This window comes from Leishmania mexicana, chromosome 11 (genome assembly GCF_000234665.1).
Source record: "Leishmania mexicana MHOM/GT/2001/U1103 complete genome, chromosome 11".
Taxonomy (NCBI): domain Eukaryota; phylum Euglenozoa; class Kinetoplastea; order Trypanosomatida; family Trypanosomatidae; genus Leishmania; species Leishmania mexicana.
In genome coordinates, this window is record NC_018315.1 from 285361 (window position 1) to 300908 (window position 15548).

Consider the following 15548-nt stretch of genomic DNA (forward strand, 5'->3'; position numbering starts at 1 on the left):
GGCGGAGGCGGCACTCAGTTGATGGCTTCCCTTTATCTCGTGGTGTTCATGTGGTGTGTGGCGGCACGATGCATGCGGAGGCGGTGGGACGGCAGACGATGCGCGCAACCATGTGCGTGCGTGCGACACAGAGCGGGAGCATGCGGAGAAGAGGGAGCGGGTCCAACTCGCACGTGCAGAGGCGCACACGGGCGCTCTTCACGCTTCATGCGAACATATATATTGTTGGTTGGCGTTTTTTTTCCCCCGATTCACTGCGTTGATCGCCGCCGGAAGCTTCGCTTTTCTTGTTCTTCTTCCCTCTGTCATGAGTCCATTGCTCCCCCCAACCCCCGCAGGCGGGACGGGCGGGGGTGCACGGTTGACAACCAAAGAAGGAAATAATACAAAGATATGGCTGGGAGCTGCTGAAGGGCGCGCGCGCAATGCCGCGTTTTCCACCTCCTTGCGCTTGCGCAGGCCGCGCTCGCGCCTCCGGTGCTGTACACAACAGCTTACATGCTTGCTCTCGCACTCCCAACCCCCGCCCACACCGCGCCTCCCTATTTTATCGAGACATCCGCACCGCGCACACATCATCCACCTCTCCCGCTCTCTCACTCTGTGTGTGTATCCCTCCTCCTCCTCCCACCCTCATCTCCTCATCACACCATCTGCCGCGCAGTCAAACGCCCCCAATTTTTTTCGAGTTTTGTGTCGTTGCTCCGTCTGTGCTGTACCTCCTCTTGCCGTCTGTTTTCTTCAACTGCCACATCAAGTCACGCCGCCTCCCCGCCGCCTCCACCTATCACGCACATCGCTCTGTTCTTGGATCGCTGTGCTGCTCCCTGCCGTGGGCGCGCTCTTCACTACTCCGACGGCGAAGGCGACGGTAAGCTGGTACCATCCCTCACACACACACGCACGATTCCCTTCCTCATCACCACCGTTTTTAGTCATGGCCGCCACTGATCAACTCCGGTACGCGGCTCAGATGATCGAGCTGGCGCGCAGCGAAGAGAGGGAGGACGGAAACCCGCTCACGGCCGTGCGCTGCTACATAACGGCGATGGAGGTTATCGCGTCAGAGGCGTCGAAGCGCGCGGCGGCGATCGAGAGCAACGAGGCGCGTCGTTTCTTTCTCTTTCAAGTTCGATCGAAGCTGGAGATGTACCACGAACGTGCGGAGCTGCTCCTGCAAGTCGCGAACGGGTCGGGGCTGCTCGACAAGCCCAGCCTCAGCAGCGGCGACGCCCCGACGTTTCAATCTACCTACCCACCTGGGCTCTTCGCGTCGGGGGCGACGAATGAGAAGAGCGACAGCAGCAATGGCGGCGTCGCGTTCTGCAGCACGGGCGGTGGCGGCAGTGTCCTTGGCATTCCGCTGCAGCCCCAACAGTTGGCTCCCCCGGCTCTTCCCACACAAACTCCATCCAGCTATGACAACCCCAAGGAACCACCGATGAGCTTCTACCTGAAGCCCGACGACGACGGAACGGCGGAACCGCCGCCGGTGACACCAGAGCTGGATCTTGACGAGCTCATGAAGAATCTCGGCGCACCACCAGAGTTGTAGAGGCGAGAAGGGTGATGGGGACGAAGTAACCGAGAGGCGTGCGTGCATGGGTGGGTGGGTGTGCGTCGGCGTGCGCACCAAAAGGTCTAAATCGAATGGCGTTTTTTTTTCCGTTGCTGATGTCTCTCTCTCTCTCCCCTCCCTCCCTCCCTCCCTCTCTCTCTCTCGTTTTATTATCATTATTCTGCTGTGGCTTCGGTGGGTGTGGGCAATGTAGACATGTGGGGCGATGCGCGCGGGGGGGGGTGGGCAGGCGGGGGCCGCCATGGGGCCCACGTGTATGTCTCGTTGTTGGTTTTCTGCATCCCTTGCGCTTGCCATCGTCTCGTTTCCTGCGTCGTCGTTTGTTTGTGTGAGCGCCTGCGCTGAGGTCTCTTCTCGTTCTTGGCGTCTCGGCCCTCCCATCGGGCGCCCCTCCTCCGTGCCTTTCGCTATGCGGTTTCTCGTTTTGTGCGTGAGGCTTGTGTAGAGGGTCGCTCAGCCTCCCTCTGCGCACGCCGCCCTTACGTTCTGCCTTTGTGTGAGCTCCATGCCGTGCCCCACCACACACCCGCCTCCCCCTCCTCTTCCGTTTTCGCCAGCACTCACCCACCCGAACTCTGTCGACTTTTTCTCCGTGTGCGCATCTCTGGTGCTTCCTCGCAGACGAGTGCGCGACTCCCTCACCCCCCCTCTTCTCTCCCTTCGCTCCTTCACTCACCGATGCCCCGCACGAGAAAACGAGCACCGCTGCTCTGTAAGTTGTTTCGCCGAAAACATTCTCCTGGTGTGTCGCTCATGTCCGCCTTTCTTCTTGGCTTTTGCCCCTCGTCTTCCCCCGACACACACACACACACACACACACACAGTAAGATGGACAAGGCAAACACCTTTAACGTTGAGCACATCGGCATGCGAGTCCGCTGGGAGGCTCAGAGAAGCAAGACGTCAGCGTATCGTCGACGTTGCCTTATCGGGCTTGCTAAGGTACGCGGTTGGATAATGAAAGTCGTTACGCGAGCGACCTCTCCGGCAGCGTATCGGCGCGTGTGTTGGGTGCACCGCCGCCAGCACATGCTGGGTATTGCTCTCGGGTGATGCTCGCCTGGAACGCCAACACTCCACGGTGTGTGCGATGGGCTTACCGGTGCGGGTGGCGGCGCCACCGCGCCACTTCCGCGGGCCCAACTCTGCTCTCCATATTTTTTTTTTGCCGTGACCTATCATGGGAAGCGGCTAAAAGGGAAGTAGGCACGCGTTGGCGGTGCACTCTCTTCCCACCTGCCCAACACGCGCGATGCGAAAGAGAACAAAATAACCGCTCGAAACAACGCTTCCTCTGCTTCCTCTACTCGCTCGCGCTCTCTCCTGGCTGCCCCATCATCCATTACTCATCCCCCCTTCATCCCACCACTCTCTACTCGTTACCTTGCGAACACTCGCCGGCTGTCTTTTCACCCTTGCTCCCTCCCTTTCGAACGCGCGCAGTTTTGCATCTCCCGCCGCACGCAACGATGGCCACCATTGGTATGTTCAACGAGGAGGGCGAGAATGTCGACCTCTACATCCCGCGCAAGTGCCACGCGACCAACACGCTGATTGAGGCGCACGACCACGCCGCCGTGCAGATCTCGATCGCGAACGTTGGCCCGAACGGCGTGATCAACGGCACGACGACGACGCTGTGCATTGCCGGCTACCTGCGCTCGCAGGGCGAGTCGGACCACGCGATCAACCACATCACGATCGACCGCGGCATCATGCGCATCAAGACCGGCAAGCCGAAGCGCGTGTCCAAGTCGAAGTCGAAGAAGCCTACCGCTGGTGCTGCTGGCCAGAAGGGTGCGCGCCCGCCTGCCCAGAAGGGTGCCCGCCCGTCTGGCCAGAAGGGTGCCCGCCCGCCTGCCCAGAAGGGTGCTCGCCCGCCTGCCCAGAAGGGTGCTCGCCCGCCTGCCCAGAAGGGTGCTCGCCCGCCTTCGCAGAAGGGTGCCGCTCCGGCTCGCAAGAACCGTGCTTAAGACAGTTCAAAGGGAGGAGGGCGCGCTATAAAGAAGGCAACGGCAAGCAGGGGTGCATGCGCCTCGGTGCGCACCTGCGCATGTGTTTGTGTAGAGGTTGGTCTAGACCTACCGCGAGGGAACGGGGGGGGCAGGTGTGTGTGTGTGCGATGTGAGGGCGCAGAGTCAAAGGAAAGTGTGGTGACGTCGGGTGTCTGCCTTCGCGGTCCCCCGTTTTTCTCTCTGTGCGCCTCCTAAGTGTCTCCCGCCCCCACCCCCTTCCTCCTCCTCCCTGCTGGGCCGCGTTGCGCATGGGCCGTGGCCTTTGTGCGATTTCTTTGCGCAGCGCATCGGCGGCAGCTTCGTCTCCTCTTTGGCTGCACGGCAGTGCAGGACGACCCGGCAGCCGACGCGGTGTTACGTCACACACACACACGCACGCACGCGAGTACGGAGCACCTTTGATGCGGTGCTGTAATTTGTCTATGATTTTTCCTTTCTCTCCTCGCGCCCTTCTCTCTCTCTTCGGCTCTCGCAAAGTCGTGCTTGCCCCGCTTGCTCGGTCCTCTTCACCTCTCTCTCTCATGTCCCCTCCCCCTCCCGCTCACTCGACGAGGTGACGGTGAGTGGTAGGCCAGGTGGGGGGTGGGGGCCGAGGCGAGGACGACATCAACAGAGGGACGTGGCGAACGACAGAGGGCGTGAGGGCGAGTGTGTGCGAGAGAGGCTCATTTTCTTCGAAGAAAAAACATGAAAAAGAGCGACACCACGCAGCTCCAAAGGTTGGCAGGCGTGATGGTAGCTCGGCGGTGTCGATGCTTGCCGAGCCACCCATGCGAACCGCAACAAAACGCGCGCGAGGCCAGCTGTGAAGGCACGTAGCAGCGCGTTTCGCATGCACAAGTGAGTGTCTCTGCTCCAGGCATCTCCTCGCCAGACGCAGTCGTATGGGGACTCCGTGCGAAAATGCCGCCTACCACGAAGCAGAGCAGAGGACGTACAGCGCACACCCGACTCGACTTACTCCGCTGCTTCCTTCTCTCCCAACCGCCTGTTTTTTTTTTCGCGTCTCTACCTTGCACTGGTCGACTCGGAACGCCGCCAACAACACATGCCACAATGCTCATGATCACTACGCGACCACCACGTCACCGTCCACCTCCTACCTATCCCTCAACTGTGTGCCCACACCACACCTTTGCTCAGCCTCGAGTCTATTCCTCTCTCCGCTCCATTTCCCGTCGCACGCAACGATGGCCACCATTGGTATGTTCAACGAGGAGGGCGAGAATGTCGACCTCTACATCCCGCGCAAGTGCCACGCGACCAACACGCTGATTGAGGCGCACGACCACGCCGCCGTGCAGATCTCGATCGCGAACGTTGGCCCGAACGGCGTGATCAACGGCACGACGACGACGCTGTGCATTGCCGGCTACCTGCGCTCGCAGGGCGAGTCGGACCACGCGATCAACCACATCACGATCGACCGCGGCATCATGCGCATCAAGACCGGCAAGCCGAAGCGCGTGTCCAAGTCGAAGTCGAAGAAGCCTACCGCTGGTGCTGCTGGCCAGAAGGGTGCGCGCCCGCCTGCCCAGAAGGGTGCCCGCCCGTCTGGCCAGAAGGGTGCCCGCCCGCCTGCCCAGAAGGGTGCCCGCCCGCCTGCCCAGAAGGGTGCTCGCCCGCCTGCCCAGAAGGGTGCCGCTCCGGCTCGCAAGAACCGCGCGTAAACGAATAATGGAGAGTGGAAGGGTGAAGACTTGGCGACGGCGAAGCAACGGACGCAAGCGACGGGAGCGCGCGTGAAACGTGCAGCGCGAGAGTGCGCGCGGACAGGCCCACGCAGCCTCTCTGTCACTCGCCTCGTTCGTCTTTGTGCCGCTGTTCCGTGTCCGCCTCTTGTCCCCACCCTCTCTCGGCTCTCTTGTGCGCGCGCCGTTTGTGTTCCCCATCACGGCGACGTCGGGAGGGGGATGAAGCGGTTGTTCTTGGAGGCCACGTGATCGCCTCTAGCACCCGTGTGCTTGTCGACACATGCGGCCATCTACTTCCTTGGTCAAGTCCTTCTTCTATTCAGCTTTCCTCACCGAGGTCGGCGCATCGCAGCGCAGGGGCTCACCCAACGAGCACACGCCTACACGCACGCGCGGTAGTGTGGACGAGAAGCTCATTCAAGTTGTGTATTGTCTCTCTCTCCGTCCAGGTCCGTGTGTGGGCAGCTTCTAAAGATGTGATGGGCACGTCTAGTGTGTGTGGGGGGGGAGCAGGGATTGGTGCGAGGACCACTAACCTCGTGTAGGTGACGGCGACGAGGGGGCACGTGAGGCGCAACACCATCGGTGATACCCCCCGCATCTCTTTGCTAGGTGCACTGCACCTCCCTGCTTCGGCATTTTGTTTCTTGCTATCGTGTGCCGCGCACGGACTCGCTTACACCGCCTGTTCTTCTGACCCTACCGCTGTCCTTGTTGGACTCGGTTTGGATGGGGAGTGGCAGGGGTGGCGCGCTGGTAGCGCCGGGGCCGGTGGCAGGCGACACACACGTAGGCGGAGAAGGGAGGTGCGAGGGACTGGCAATGACAAGGTAGTTCTGGTGTACTTTATAATCGACCTTGACTGGGGCGCTTCTGCATTCTCTCCAGCTCGCACGAGGAGGATAAGAAGACTTGCAGAGCTGCGAAAAGTGTGGTGAAGGGTGGGGGTGGCAGAGAAGGCAACGGCGAGTAGGGGGTCGCAGAAGAGGGCATAGGTGGTCTTCATGCATAGACCCGCACAAGCGGGCCGCAGAGAGCACGCCTCCTATCTCCATTCCCCTATCCCTGCTCTGCGGGGTCGTTCCTCTCCGACCCTCTCCTCCCCACGCGCGGCTTCTCTTCGGTTTTCTTTTCACTCTCCCCCCTGTGCAGCTCGGAGCTGCCTCACAGCGGCAAGCTAGCAGCGTCGGTTGGCCCTTCTCTCTGTTATCTTTCCGATATGTCACTACTTTCCGCTTGCTGTGCCGCCGCTTGCTCACATGTAGCTCTCGCCTTCTCCCGCTTCGTGTCGCTTCTTGTGATGGACGATCAGGTACAGCTGGAGCGAAGCCACGGCCCAGTGAACGGGGTGGGAGGCTACCGTCACCCATCAGGAGGACGGTCAGTCGCACTGCACCGAAGTCTGGGGTGTGATGGCGGGTGGGTGGCTTAGGGTCAGGCGATATCGTGTAGCGTTTCTTTGGCTCCTTCAGCATGCGAGAGGGCAGAGCGACGGCGTGATGAGAGGGCGCAAGCGATGGAAAGGTGATTGGACACACGTAATTTGGATTCGAAGGGGAGGGTCTCTGCCAGATAGGGGGGAGGGAGGAGGAGGAGGAGGTGAGTAAGCACGCACACGTTGGCACGTGTATGCACATCACCTCTTACTCGTGGTGGTGGTTTCTTTTCATTTTTCTGTCTTTTTTGCGCTGAGCGATTGCGGGTTTTGGGGCGCAGCGGGAGCGGAAGAGGGAGGGGGAGGGGGGTTAACGCACGGCGACAGCGCAGACTCTTGCGTCCCCCCCTTCCCTCCCTCCCTCTCTCTCGCTTGCTGCGCTGCTCCCCTCCCTCTCCATGACTCACGCCTCATTTTCAGCATGAAAAGCAACGAACAAAACAGACAGACAGGCACAGCAACCAGCTCAGAGTAAAAACCGATGTGGTGGTGATTGGCGCCTTTGGCGCCATGCCGCCGACAGCGATGGAGGGCTCTCTGTGTGTGACGGTGACTCAGAGAGAAAGCGGGCAGGTCGGGATAGGGCGGAGGAAAGACCAGCAAGGTGTACGTAGTTGTTCACGTCGTTGTTAAGGAGCATCAACGCACCACTTTTTCCTCCCCCTCCCTCTCTTTCTCTCTGGGGGCTTTCGATCTCTAATACGCACACATGCAACACCTGCTGCACTGTCGCACCGAGGTGCCAGCCGAGTTGTGCTTCCCGATGTTCCTGCTTGCACCTTCATCGCAGTGCCTATGCTGCACCCCCTCCGATCGTCACACATCGCTGTGCTTTCTCATCTCTCTATCTCATCCATCCTCCTCCTCGGCCGTCGCCTTTTTCTTGTATTTTTTTTTCGATGCCGACCTCCTTGCATCGTTGATCGGTGTGGGATGTGCCACTGGACGGACAAGTCTCGGCGAAATGGGGGAGGGTGTGGGGCATCTCGTGTGTGGTTTTCTGAAGCGCACGCGCGCCCACCGATCTTCTTTTTCCGCTGTGCACCAGGACGTGCGGTAAGAGAGCGAGCCGTCGCCATGTCCGGCGTTAACGCGTGGGGGCACATGCACACCCCCGCGAAGCAGTCACAGTTCACGCTGGATATGTTTGAGGAGTGGAAGGCGAAGCAGAACGAAGACATCGCCCAACGCGGCGCCGACCGCGATCCGGCAGTGGAGGAGGAGCACAACCGCTACATGCTGCGGCAGAACCTGAACGCCTACGTGTGCTACAAGGAACTGGACAGCTACACGACATGCCTCGAGGACAAGAAGCTGATCCGTCGTCGCGACGACGACGGTGCGAGTGGCGGCGGGAGCGGTTTCTCCATTGCGTCGTCCTTTGAAATCAACACCCGGAACAAGGTGAATGAGAAGCTGTGTCGGACACCACACAACGCGTACGTCTCGTGCATGAGCTCGCAGAAAAACCAAGAGCTAGTGCTGCAATCGGCAACTCTTGAGCCGCACTGCACAGAGCGCCGCGCCAAATTGTTTCACTGCCTACGCGAGAACCAGGTGCCAGAGGCGCAGATGAACACGCCGCAGTGCACGGACACCTACCGGAGTCTTCTCCGTTGTGGGCTGAACCACCTGTGGAACCACTACTGGCGCGAGATAACGAAATTTAGCGACACGGACGAGTTCCACCTCTACGAACTCTCACGCGACGACAACAAGAAGCAGGCCTATCTGCGCGCCCTCACCACGTCGGAGGCGCAGCGGCAAGTGCATCTGCGCGAGGAGCGAGATATGATGCTCGGCTACTACCTGGACCCTAATGATGCGCAGAAGGGCGACTCGTGAGGACCAGAGGGTGGAGAGGGGGAGGGGGGAGGAGGCGGCTTAGGGGCGAGATAGAGGAGTTTGCTCTTGCGTGCGGGGCACCGATTGCTCGGCACCGTGTGTGCGCCTGACCGTTCTGTGTGCCTTCTTCCCTCCTTCGCTCTCTGCACTCGTAAGCCGCGGGTGAGGCTGTGGCACTTCTTGGCATGGAAAGTGTTTTTGCCGCGTACACGCTTGCCCGTGTGCACACACTGTGGGGGCGGGGGAGGGGGGCGAATGGCATCGCCGTGCTGTGCTGAACGGACACCACTGCGGTCGGCTCAACCGCAGCGCTGGCGGTAAGGGAGCTGCCCGAACCCGTGTGCTCTGGAGCGGAGTAGGGACCTTTCGTCGCGAACATTACAGTGATGCGCGTATCGCGTACCTCAGCGAAAGTCAGTGAGCGCGACAGCAGGGCCCAAGGAGCAGGCGCGAGAGAAGCACTCTTTTCTTTTCAGAGGCCACACTGCGAAGCACCGCATCGGGGCGATTGTGCAACTCACACCCTCGCAGCTGTGCGCCAGAACATCTAGGGTGGACTGACGGGGAGATGAAAGGGCATCAGCAACAAGGCGAGACGCGGCGTGGGGAGAGGAGGGCGGTGGTGGCCGTGCGACTGTGCTTGTGCGTGTGTGCCACTGCGCTTCAAGCGATCCCTACTCGATGGTGCTCAACCGCACCATTGCAGCTCATCATTGCCCCTGCGGATTGTTGCTCGTAGAGTCTTCCTGCCATATGAGTGACTCTTAGCGCCTGCACACCGATGCCCCTCTCGCTCGTTTCCATCCACCTGTGACCCCCCTCCTCCTCCTCCTCCTCCTCCAACACACACATAGACACACCGTCGCTCATCGACATGTATACAGGTGTGTGTATTCTTGCTACCCGAAATCGGTGTGTGCTCGGACGGTGGGGATGAGAGGAGAGGAGGAAGCGCGCCCGAGAACTGAAGCGGCCTCTCACGAGCCTCATCAATGGAATCCGTAGCACCTTGTGTTCACCTTTCGACACACACTCCCTCGACTGCTGCTGTCCCCTCGATAGTCACAAGGCTCGCCTTTCTGGCCTACGTGAAGCTCCTCTGGGACCCCCTTCCCCGCCTACTATGCCCGCACTCGCCCCACGTTGGAGGCGGCACCTCCAGCTAGGGTGTTGTGCGTAGAGCTACCAAATCCAGAGGCCCCCCTGAAAAAAAATGCAACTCGCCAAATGTCTAGAGTTTCCCCCCGGGAGATTCACGCTCCTGCGCGCTCAGCTGTCCCACGGTGACCATGGTTGGAGGGGGAGGGGGCGGTGAGACGCCGAGCACTCTTTTATACTCTCTACTCCCCCCCTCTCTGCATGGAGGGGCAGGCGGGCGGGGCGGGGAGGGGAACGCATCTGCGCGCATGTGTCTGGCCTCTCTCACCACCCACTACCCACCCCACCTCTTCCGCCTTTGGTTCCGCGGAGAAACCGCAGGCACACATAATTCCCTGCACTTTACATCATTGTTCACCTCTGCTTCGCTTCTCTCCCTCTCCTTCATCCACTTTTAGCCATGCCGGACTCACAGACGGTGCGGACGCTTGTCCTTTGGAACGGCGAGTGGCCGTACGTGAAGCGTGGTGTGTCGGAGGTGCGTGCCGTTGCGGCAGGTGTCATTGCTTCCGCCAATGCTCTTGTTGACGTGCCGGCCTACTTGGCGCGAGCGCGCAAGTACACGGCAGTGGCCGATGACTTTGTTACGGCGCAGTCGGCGAGGGCGAGCTCCACATTAGAGTCGCATCAGTGGGTAGTGCCGGCGGCCGGGATCGCGCTGGCGAGCGTGTACGTTGTCGTGCGAAGCGCGTCGTGGGGCGGCGCCATAATGATGCGCAACGGTCTGGTCACAGCAGGGGCGCTGACGGCGTTCATGTTCCCACGCGAAATTGTGCATCACGTCGACAGCGCGATGCCGTTTCAAGCCCCGTGGTCGATCAGCGAGCAGAAGAGCGAGAGCTAGTGAAAGCACTCGCCACTCGTGCGTGTATGTGCTCCTGTGCGCCTGCGCTTGACAAACTGCCGCGAGGGAGTGCGGCGCGGGGGGGGGGCTGTGATCACACGTTGGCGAGTGTCAGGCAAGCGGAGTTTAGGAGATAGAACAGCCCTCGGCGTGTGCTCGAGGTGTCTCGCACAAACGAATCGCCATACCTCACTGTGTGCCTCGACTGAGGCACAGGCGGTGTTTGCACGTGTGTCTCTAGGTGCGTGTGTGAAGAAGAGTGACGCACCTCCTCGCCATCCCGCAGCTCGGGAGGCGAGGTTGGGTGTGTTACTGCCTGCAACCACCTTCTTTGCGGGGAGGGGGGGCCTGGCTAGCTGGCTGGACCAAGCAAGAGGCTGCTGGGCAGGCGTCCCACAAGAAGAGAGTGGGCTCCATTGGAGCTCTCCTTGATGACTCAAATCACCACTTGCCTTCCTACTGCCTCTCCGCGCGCCTCTCGATTTCGTAAAGATCGACGTTGATAAGAATACGTGTGTGTGTGTGCGACACAGGCTCGCATCCTCCCGTAGACATACATACTCGCCCTACACCGTCCCCCCCGACGCAGGAGATTGGTTGCCGCCGCATTCGCATAGCTCTTTCTTCACCAGGCCTACTGCGACACATTGACGCTGTTTGCACGTGTGCAGACACACGCGCCTAGCCGAGGTGCTGCTTCGTGACACGCATCTTGTCTCTCTCTCATGACTTCCACGGTATCGTCGTTCGACACGGTGATGCGCAAGGCCCGCGCACAGGTGGGGAAGCGGCGCATCTTTCTGAAATCCTTCTTCGCCGACTTCGACCGACTGCACTGCGGCCGTATCACAGCCGCGCAGTTTGCCCGTGTCCTGATGAACAACGATGTGCACCTCTCTCCAGACGAGATGCGTGTGCTGTCGCGCAGCTTCGCACCTGCCGCTGCGGCTGAAACTGCGGCAGCTGCCGCCAGAGCTGCCGCGGATGCGTCGGGCAGCGACAACACAGAGGTGCTCTATGAGAACTTCCTCGCCGCTCTGGAGGCGGGACCCGGCAGCAGCGCTTCTGTTCGCCGCTCCACTCCAAGTACCCCCCTCACACCGGCTGAGGAGGCCCGTCTGAGCCCGTTCAGAACGATGCTGCAGCAGGCTATTCGGGCACATGGCACCTCGCTGACGGCCCCGCTCCGCGACTTGGACCCTCGTCACACTGGCCGCGTCACTGTCGCGCAGTTCCGTCGCTGTCTCCCATTCTCCACCTCCCTCACGGAGGAGGCGATGGACCTGCTCGCGAAGCAGTACAGCGACGGCCACGGGGGGGTGTACTACATGGCGTGGTGCCGCGCCATGGATCCGTCCCTCAACGGACAGGCGAACGGCGAGAGCACGCTCACGGCAGCCGGCTCCGGACGGCTGTGCGCCATTGACAAGGATCAGTCGAGCCAGTGGAAGACGGGCTCCGTTTCGTCGCTCGTGTGCCCCGACTCCTTCACCAACCCACGACTCTCGGCTGAGGAGTTGGTTGCCGTGTTTCGCCAACAGTGTGCTCTGTACCGGCTGCGCTACGAGGACGCCTTCGCCGACTACGACAAGATGAAGACGGGCAAGGTTACAGCGGCGCAGTTCGAGTCCGTGCTGGGCCGCATGCCTCTCGTGCACTTTGCGCTGCGGCCGGAGAACATCGACACCCTTGCCCGCGCGTACATCAGCGGCGACAACAGCGTGTCTGTGAACGGCACGCCGAGCGGACCGGTGGTGGAGTATCGTGCGTTTCTCCGTGATATTCATCCCTCGCAGGCGCTGGAGACGGCGGCGGATGGCAGCGCGGTCCCGACCAACTTCTTCGCCACCGCCCACGCCGCTGACACCTACTTGACGAGCACCGACGACCAACGGAAGGCCGAAGTGCTTCTCTCGCAGCTGCGTGCTCTCGTGCAGTCCAACCGGATTTGCCTGAGCCCCGTGCTCCGCGACTTCGACCGGGTGCGGAAGGGCATCTACGAGCATCGCACCTGCACCCGCACCCGCTTCGCGCGCGGTCTTGCGACGCAGAACATCATGCTGCCGCCTGAGCAGCTTCAGCTTCTGATCCGCAAGTACACAGTGCCAAACCCGGACGGGTCACCGAGCAGCGAGGTGAACTACTACCTGTTCGTCCAGGACGTCGATCCGTCGCAGGCGAGCGGCGGCAAAAGCGCCGGTAGTGATGGCGTGCGTAGCACCACTGGCCTCGTTGGGCCCTCGTCTACCAGCGCCGCATCTACCACAGTCGCAGCCGTCGCACCGTTGACGTCGCTCACGAAGGAGAGCGTGCTGGCAAGCGTGGCGCTGCAGGTTGTGGAGCGCCGCCTGCACGTGTCTGCCTTCTTTGCAGATGCCGACCCTCTTCACAGCGGCACCGTACCGAAGGATCGTCTAGGCATCGCGCTGGGGCAGGCCGGTATGCAGCTGCTACCGGAGGCGCTGGCAGCACTGCAGAGCGCGTTTGCGTCGACGCACATCCGCGATAGCGTGGATACACAGAAGCTGGTGACGGAAGTCGAGGCAGCCGTCGCGGCACTGCGTGCCAGCCGCGCGGCGGAGAAGACCGGTGGCGCAGGTGGCGAAGGCACTGCCCAGGATGCTGAGCGCGCGGCGCAGGTGGCAGCTATGCTGAGCCGCGTGCGTCACAACGTCCGCGTGCACAACGCGCTACTGATGCCCTTCTTCGCAGACTTTGATCGCCACCACCGCGGCGTCATCACCCCGATCCAGTTCGCGCAGGCCTGTGTGCGGCACCACTTGCCCTTGACCCAAACGGAGATCGACACACTGGCATCGTGGTACAGCGCTGGCGACGCGGTGTCGCCTGGCACGGGCGGTGTGCGCTACCTCACCTTTGTGCGAGACGTCGGCTGCGAGGAGGAGTCGGTGCAGTACGCGTTGGCGCAGAAGGCCAGCGCGGCAGGCAGCACGGTGAGCACGGACTTGTCGGCGTCTGCCCGCAAGGCTGTCGAGGCGGCGGCTGACGTGGATGAGGTGCTGACCGGCATTTGTGTTTTTCTACAGGAGCGGCGGCCGTGCCTGTCCGAGTTCTTTCCTGACGGCGATGAGCTTCGACACCACCACGTGACGCCGTCGCGGTTCCGCCACTGCATAACGATGCTGGGACTTACCGACATGACGGAGGCGCAGCTTAGAGCGCTGGAGGGCGCCTTTGCATCAGCCAAGTGTCCTGGCGACATCGACTACCCGGCCTTTGTTTGCACAGTACGGGCCATGCTAGCCGACGGCGCAGGCGCGGCCGCCGTGTCGCAGCGTCGGCTGCAGGGGCCTGCATCTTCTGGCCGCAGCAACGGTGATGTGACGGGAGACGCCGCCACACAGATGACCGCCGCGCAGGCCTTTGCGGCCGCCACGCTCAAGCACATTCAGCGCACCCTCAAGGCACGCCGCACGGCCACCATCGCTGCCTTCCGCGAGTACGACCGTGCGCGCAAGGGCTACGTTACCGAGGGCCAGTTCTTTGCCTGCTTGCAGGCGCTCGGCGTGCCGCTGAAGCCGGACGAGGCGGCAGCGCTGCTGCAGCTTTACGCGGTAGGCAATGGGCAGGTGCACTACCTGGCCTTTGCGCACGAGGTGGACGATGAGTCACTCATCGCCGTGAGCTAGCGCAGTCGGGCACGGAAAGGCGCGCGCGTATCACCCACACCGCCGACGCAGGAACACGGGGGGATCCTCTGGTAACGTAAAGTCCCGCTGCTGCTGCTACTGCAACCGAGACAGACGGTGATCAAGTAATACACACACACCCACGCTGTAGCCTACGGAAGTTTATGTACATTATGCCTTTCGGTAACGGGCAGAAGGGCGGAGGCTCCCGAAGTAAAAAAGGAAAACAAAGGGGGGAGCGAAAAGGGGGGGAGGCACTGTTGACGGATGCAGGCGCGTGATGTTCCCTGCCGTTTGCGCGATACAGGGGGAGTGTGCGCGCTGCGTGCACCACACCGGAGAGGACCGTGGTGCACCGTCACCCCTTCTCTTTCCTTTGTTCGTGTGTGTGTGTGCGAAGGTTGATGTATAGATGTCGATGTTCTGTTCTTCTGTTTCACTGTAGATCTCTTTTTATTTTTGTGTGTGTGGGTGTGTGGGTGGGGGTCTCGTGTGCTCATGAGTGCGTTCGAGGTGGCCTGCCTGCCTGCCTGCCTGCCTGCCGGGGCGGATGGGAGGAGGGGCGGATGAGTGGCACCCATCTTGACTTCCTTGCCTCGCTTTTTCACACCGTTGCGCGAGGGGTGACACGCGGGCATGGGAACGGTGTTGCATGCGTGTATATTTTTCTGTGTCTTTCCGTCTGTCCGTACAAAGGTGTCTGTACATGCCTCTATCGGTTCATCTGTATCGATCTACTATACGCCGAGCTGTGGTTGCCCAGTCTCTTGCCGTTGTTCTCTGTCCTCGTGCCGATTCTCCTCCTTGTCCCTCTCCTTCCGTGCCTTCGCGCCTTCTTTGTCGCGGATCATGTCCCATATCCCCCCCTCCCTCCCTCCCCCCTCTTTCCCCTCTCGGTTGGGATGACCCACTTGCAGGTGCTCAGCTGCGGGGGTACGCATCTGGCCGTCTCCGCAGCCGCTCAACCGAGATGCACAGGAAGAAGAACAGGACGCACCACACCCAAACACAGACGGCACCGTGATGGGAGAGTTTCTTTTTCTTTTGGAAGAGGAGAGGGGGACGGGAAGGGAGGAGGGAGGAGGGAGGGACATGAACGTGTGATATGTCTTCTCTCACGTTCCCGTTCAAAACGATGCCCCTCCCCCTCGCACGGAGTCGTACGCGCTGAGCGCCGGCAACGGGACGAACAAGAAACAGAACATGTCTTCCTTCTCCCTAACCTCCGTCCCCACCCCACCCCCTTGTCGCCTTCGGCACTTCACTCGTGCGCCGGTGATGTATCCGCTGCTGCTGCTGTGATTTTTCGGTGCCCTCTGACTCGCCAA

At 61.2% G+C, this 15548-nt stretch overlaps 6 protein-coding genes across 6 annotated transcripts; all 6 read left to right on the top strand.

Annotated features, from left to right (window-relative positions):
- Nucleotides 1–937: 937 nt before the first annotated feature.
- On the top strand, nt 938–1555 carry LMXM_11_0750 (conserved hypothetical protein; the record flags this gene model as incomplete). Its single annotated transcript, XM_003872998.1, has 1 exon — nt 938–1555. The coding sequence occupies one exon, from the start codon at nt 938–940 to the stop codon at nt 1553–1555; it is 618 nt and encodes a 205-aa protein (XP_003873047.1).
- A 1493-nt stretch (nt 1556–3048) lies between these two features.
- LMXM_11_0760 (putative 40S ribosomal protein S21) lies at nt 3049–3552 on the top strand (the record flags this gene model as incomplete). The annotated part of the gene is made up of 1 exon (XM_003872999.1): nt 3049–3552. The coding sequence occupies one exon, from the start codon at nt 3049–3051 to the stop codon at nt 3550–3552; it is 504 nt and encodes a 167-aa protein (XP_003873048.1).
- A 1232-nt stretch (nt 3553–4784) lies between these two features.
- Nucleotides 4785–5264, top strand: LMXM_11_0770 (putative 40S ribosomal protein S21; the record flags this gene model as incomplete). Its single annotated transcript, XM_003873000.1, has 1 exon — nt 4785–5264. One exon carries the CDS (start codon nt 4785–4787, stop codon nt 5262–5264), a length of 480 nt encoding a protein of 159 aa, XP_003873049.1.
- Nucleotides 5265–7800: 2536 nt separating this feature from the next.
- On the top strand, nt 7801–8568 carry LMXM_11_0790 (conserved hypothetical protein; the record flags this gene model as incomplete). Its single annotated transcript, XM_003873001.1, has 1 exon — nt 7801–8568. The coding sequence occupies one exon, from the start codon at nt 7801–7803 to the stop codon at nt 8566–8568; it is 768 nt and encodes a 255-aa protein (XP_003873050.1).
- A 1558-nt stretch (nt 8569–10126) lies between these two features.
- Nucleotides 10127–10570, top strand: LMXM_11_0800 (conserved hypothetical protein; the record flags this gene model as incomplete). The annotated part of the gene is made up of 1 exon (XM_003873002.1): nt 10127–10570. The coding sequence occupies one exon, from the start codon at nt 10127–10129 to the stop codon at nt 10568–10570; it is 444 nt and encodes a 147-aa protein (XP_003873051.1).
- Nucleotides 10571–11295: 725 nt separating this feature from the next.
- On the top strand, nt 11296–14220 carry LMXM_11_0810 (conserved hypothetical protein; the record flags this gene model as incomplete). The annotated part of the gene is made up of 1 exon (XM_003873003.1): nt 11296–14220. One exon carries the CDS (start codon nt 11296–11298, stop codon nt 14218–14220), a length of 2925 nt encoding a protein of 974 aa, XP_003873052.1.
- Nucleotides 14221–15548: the final 1328 nt, after the last annotated feature.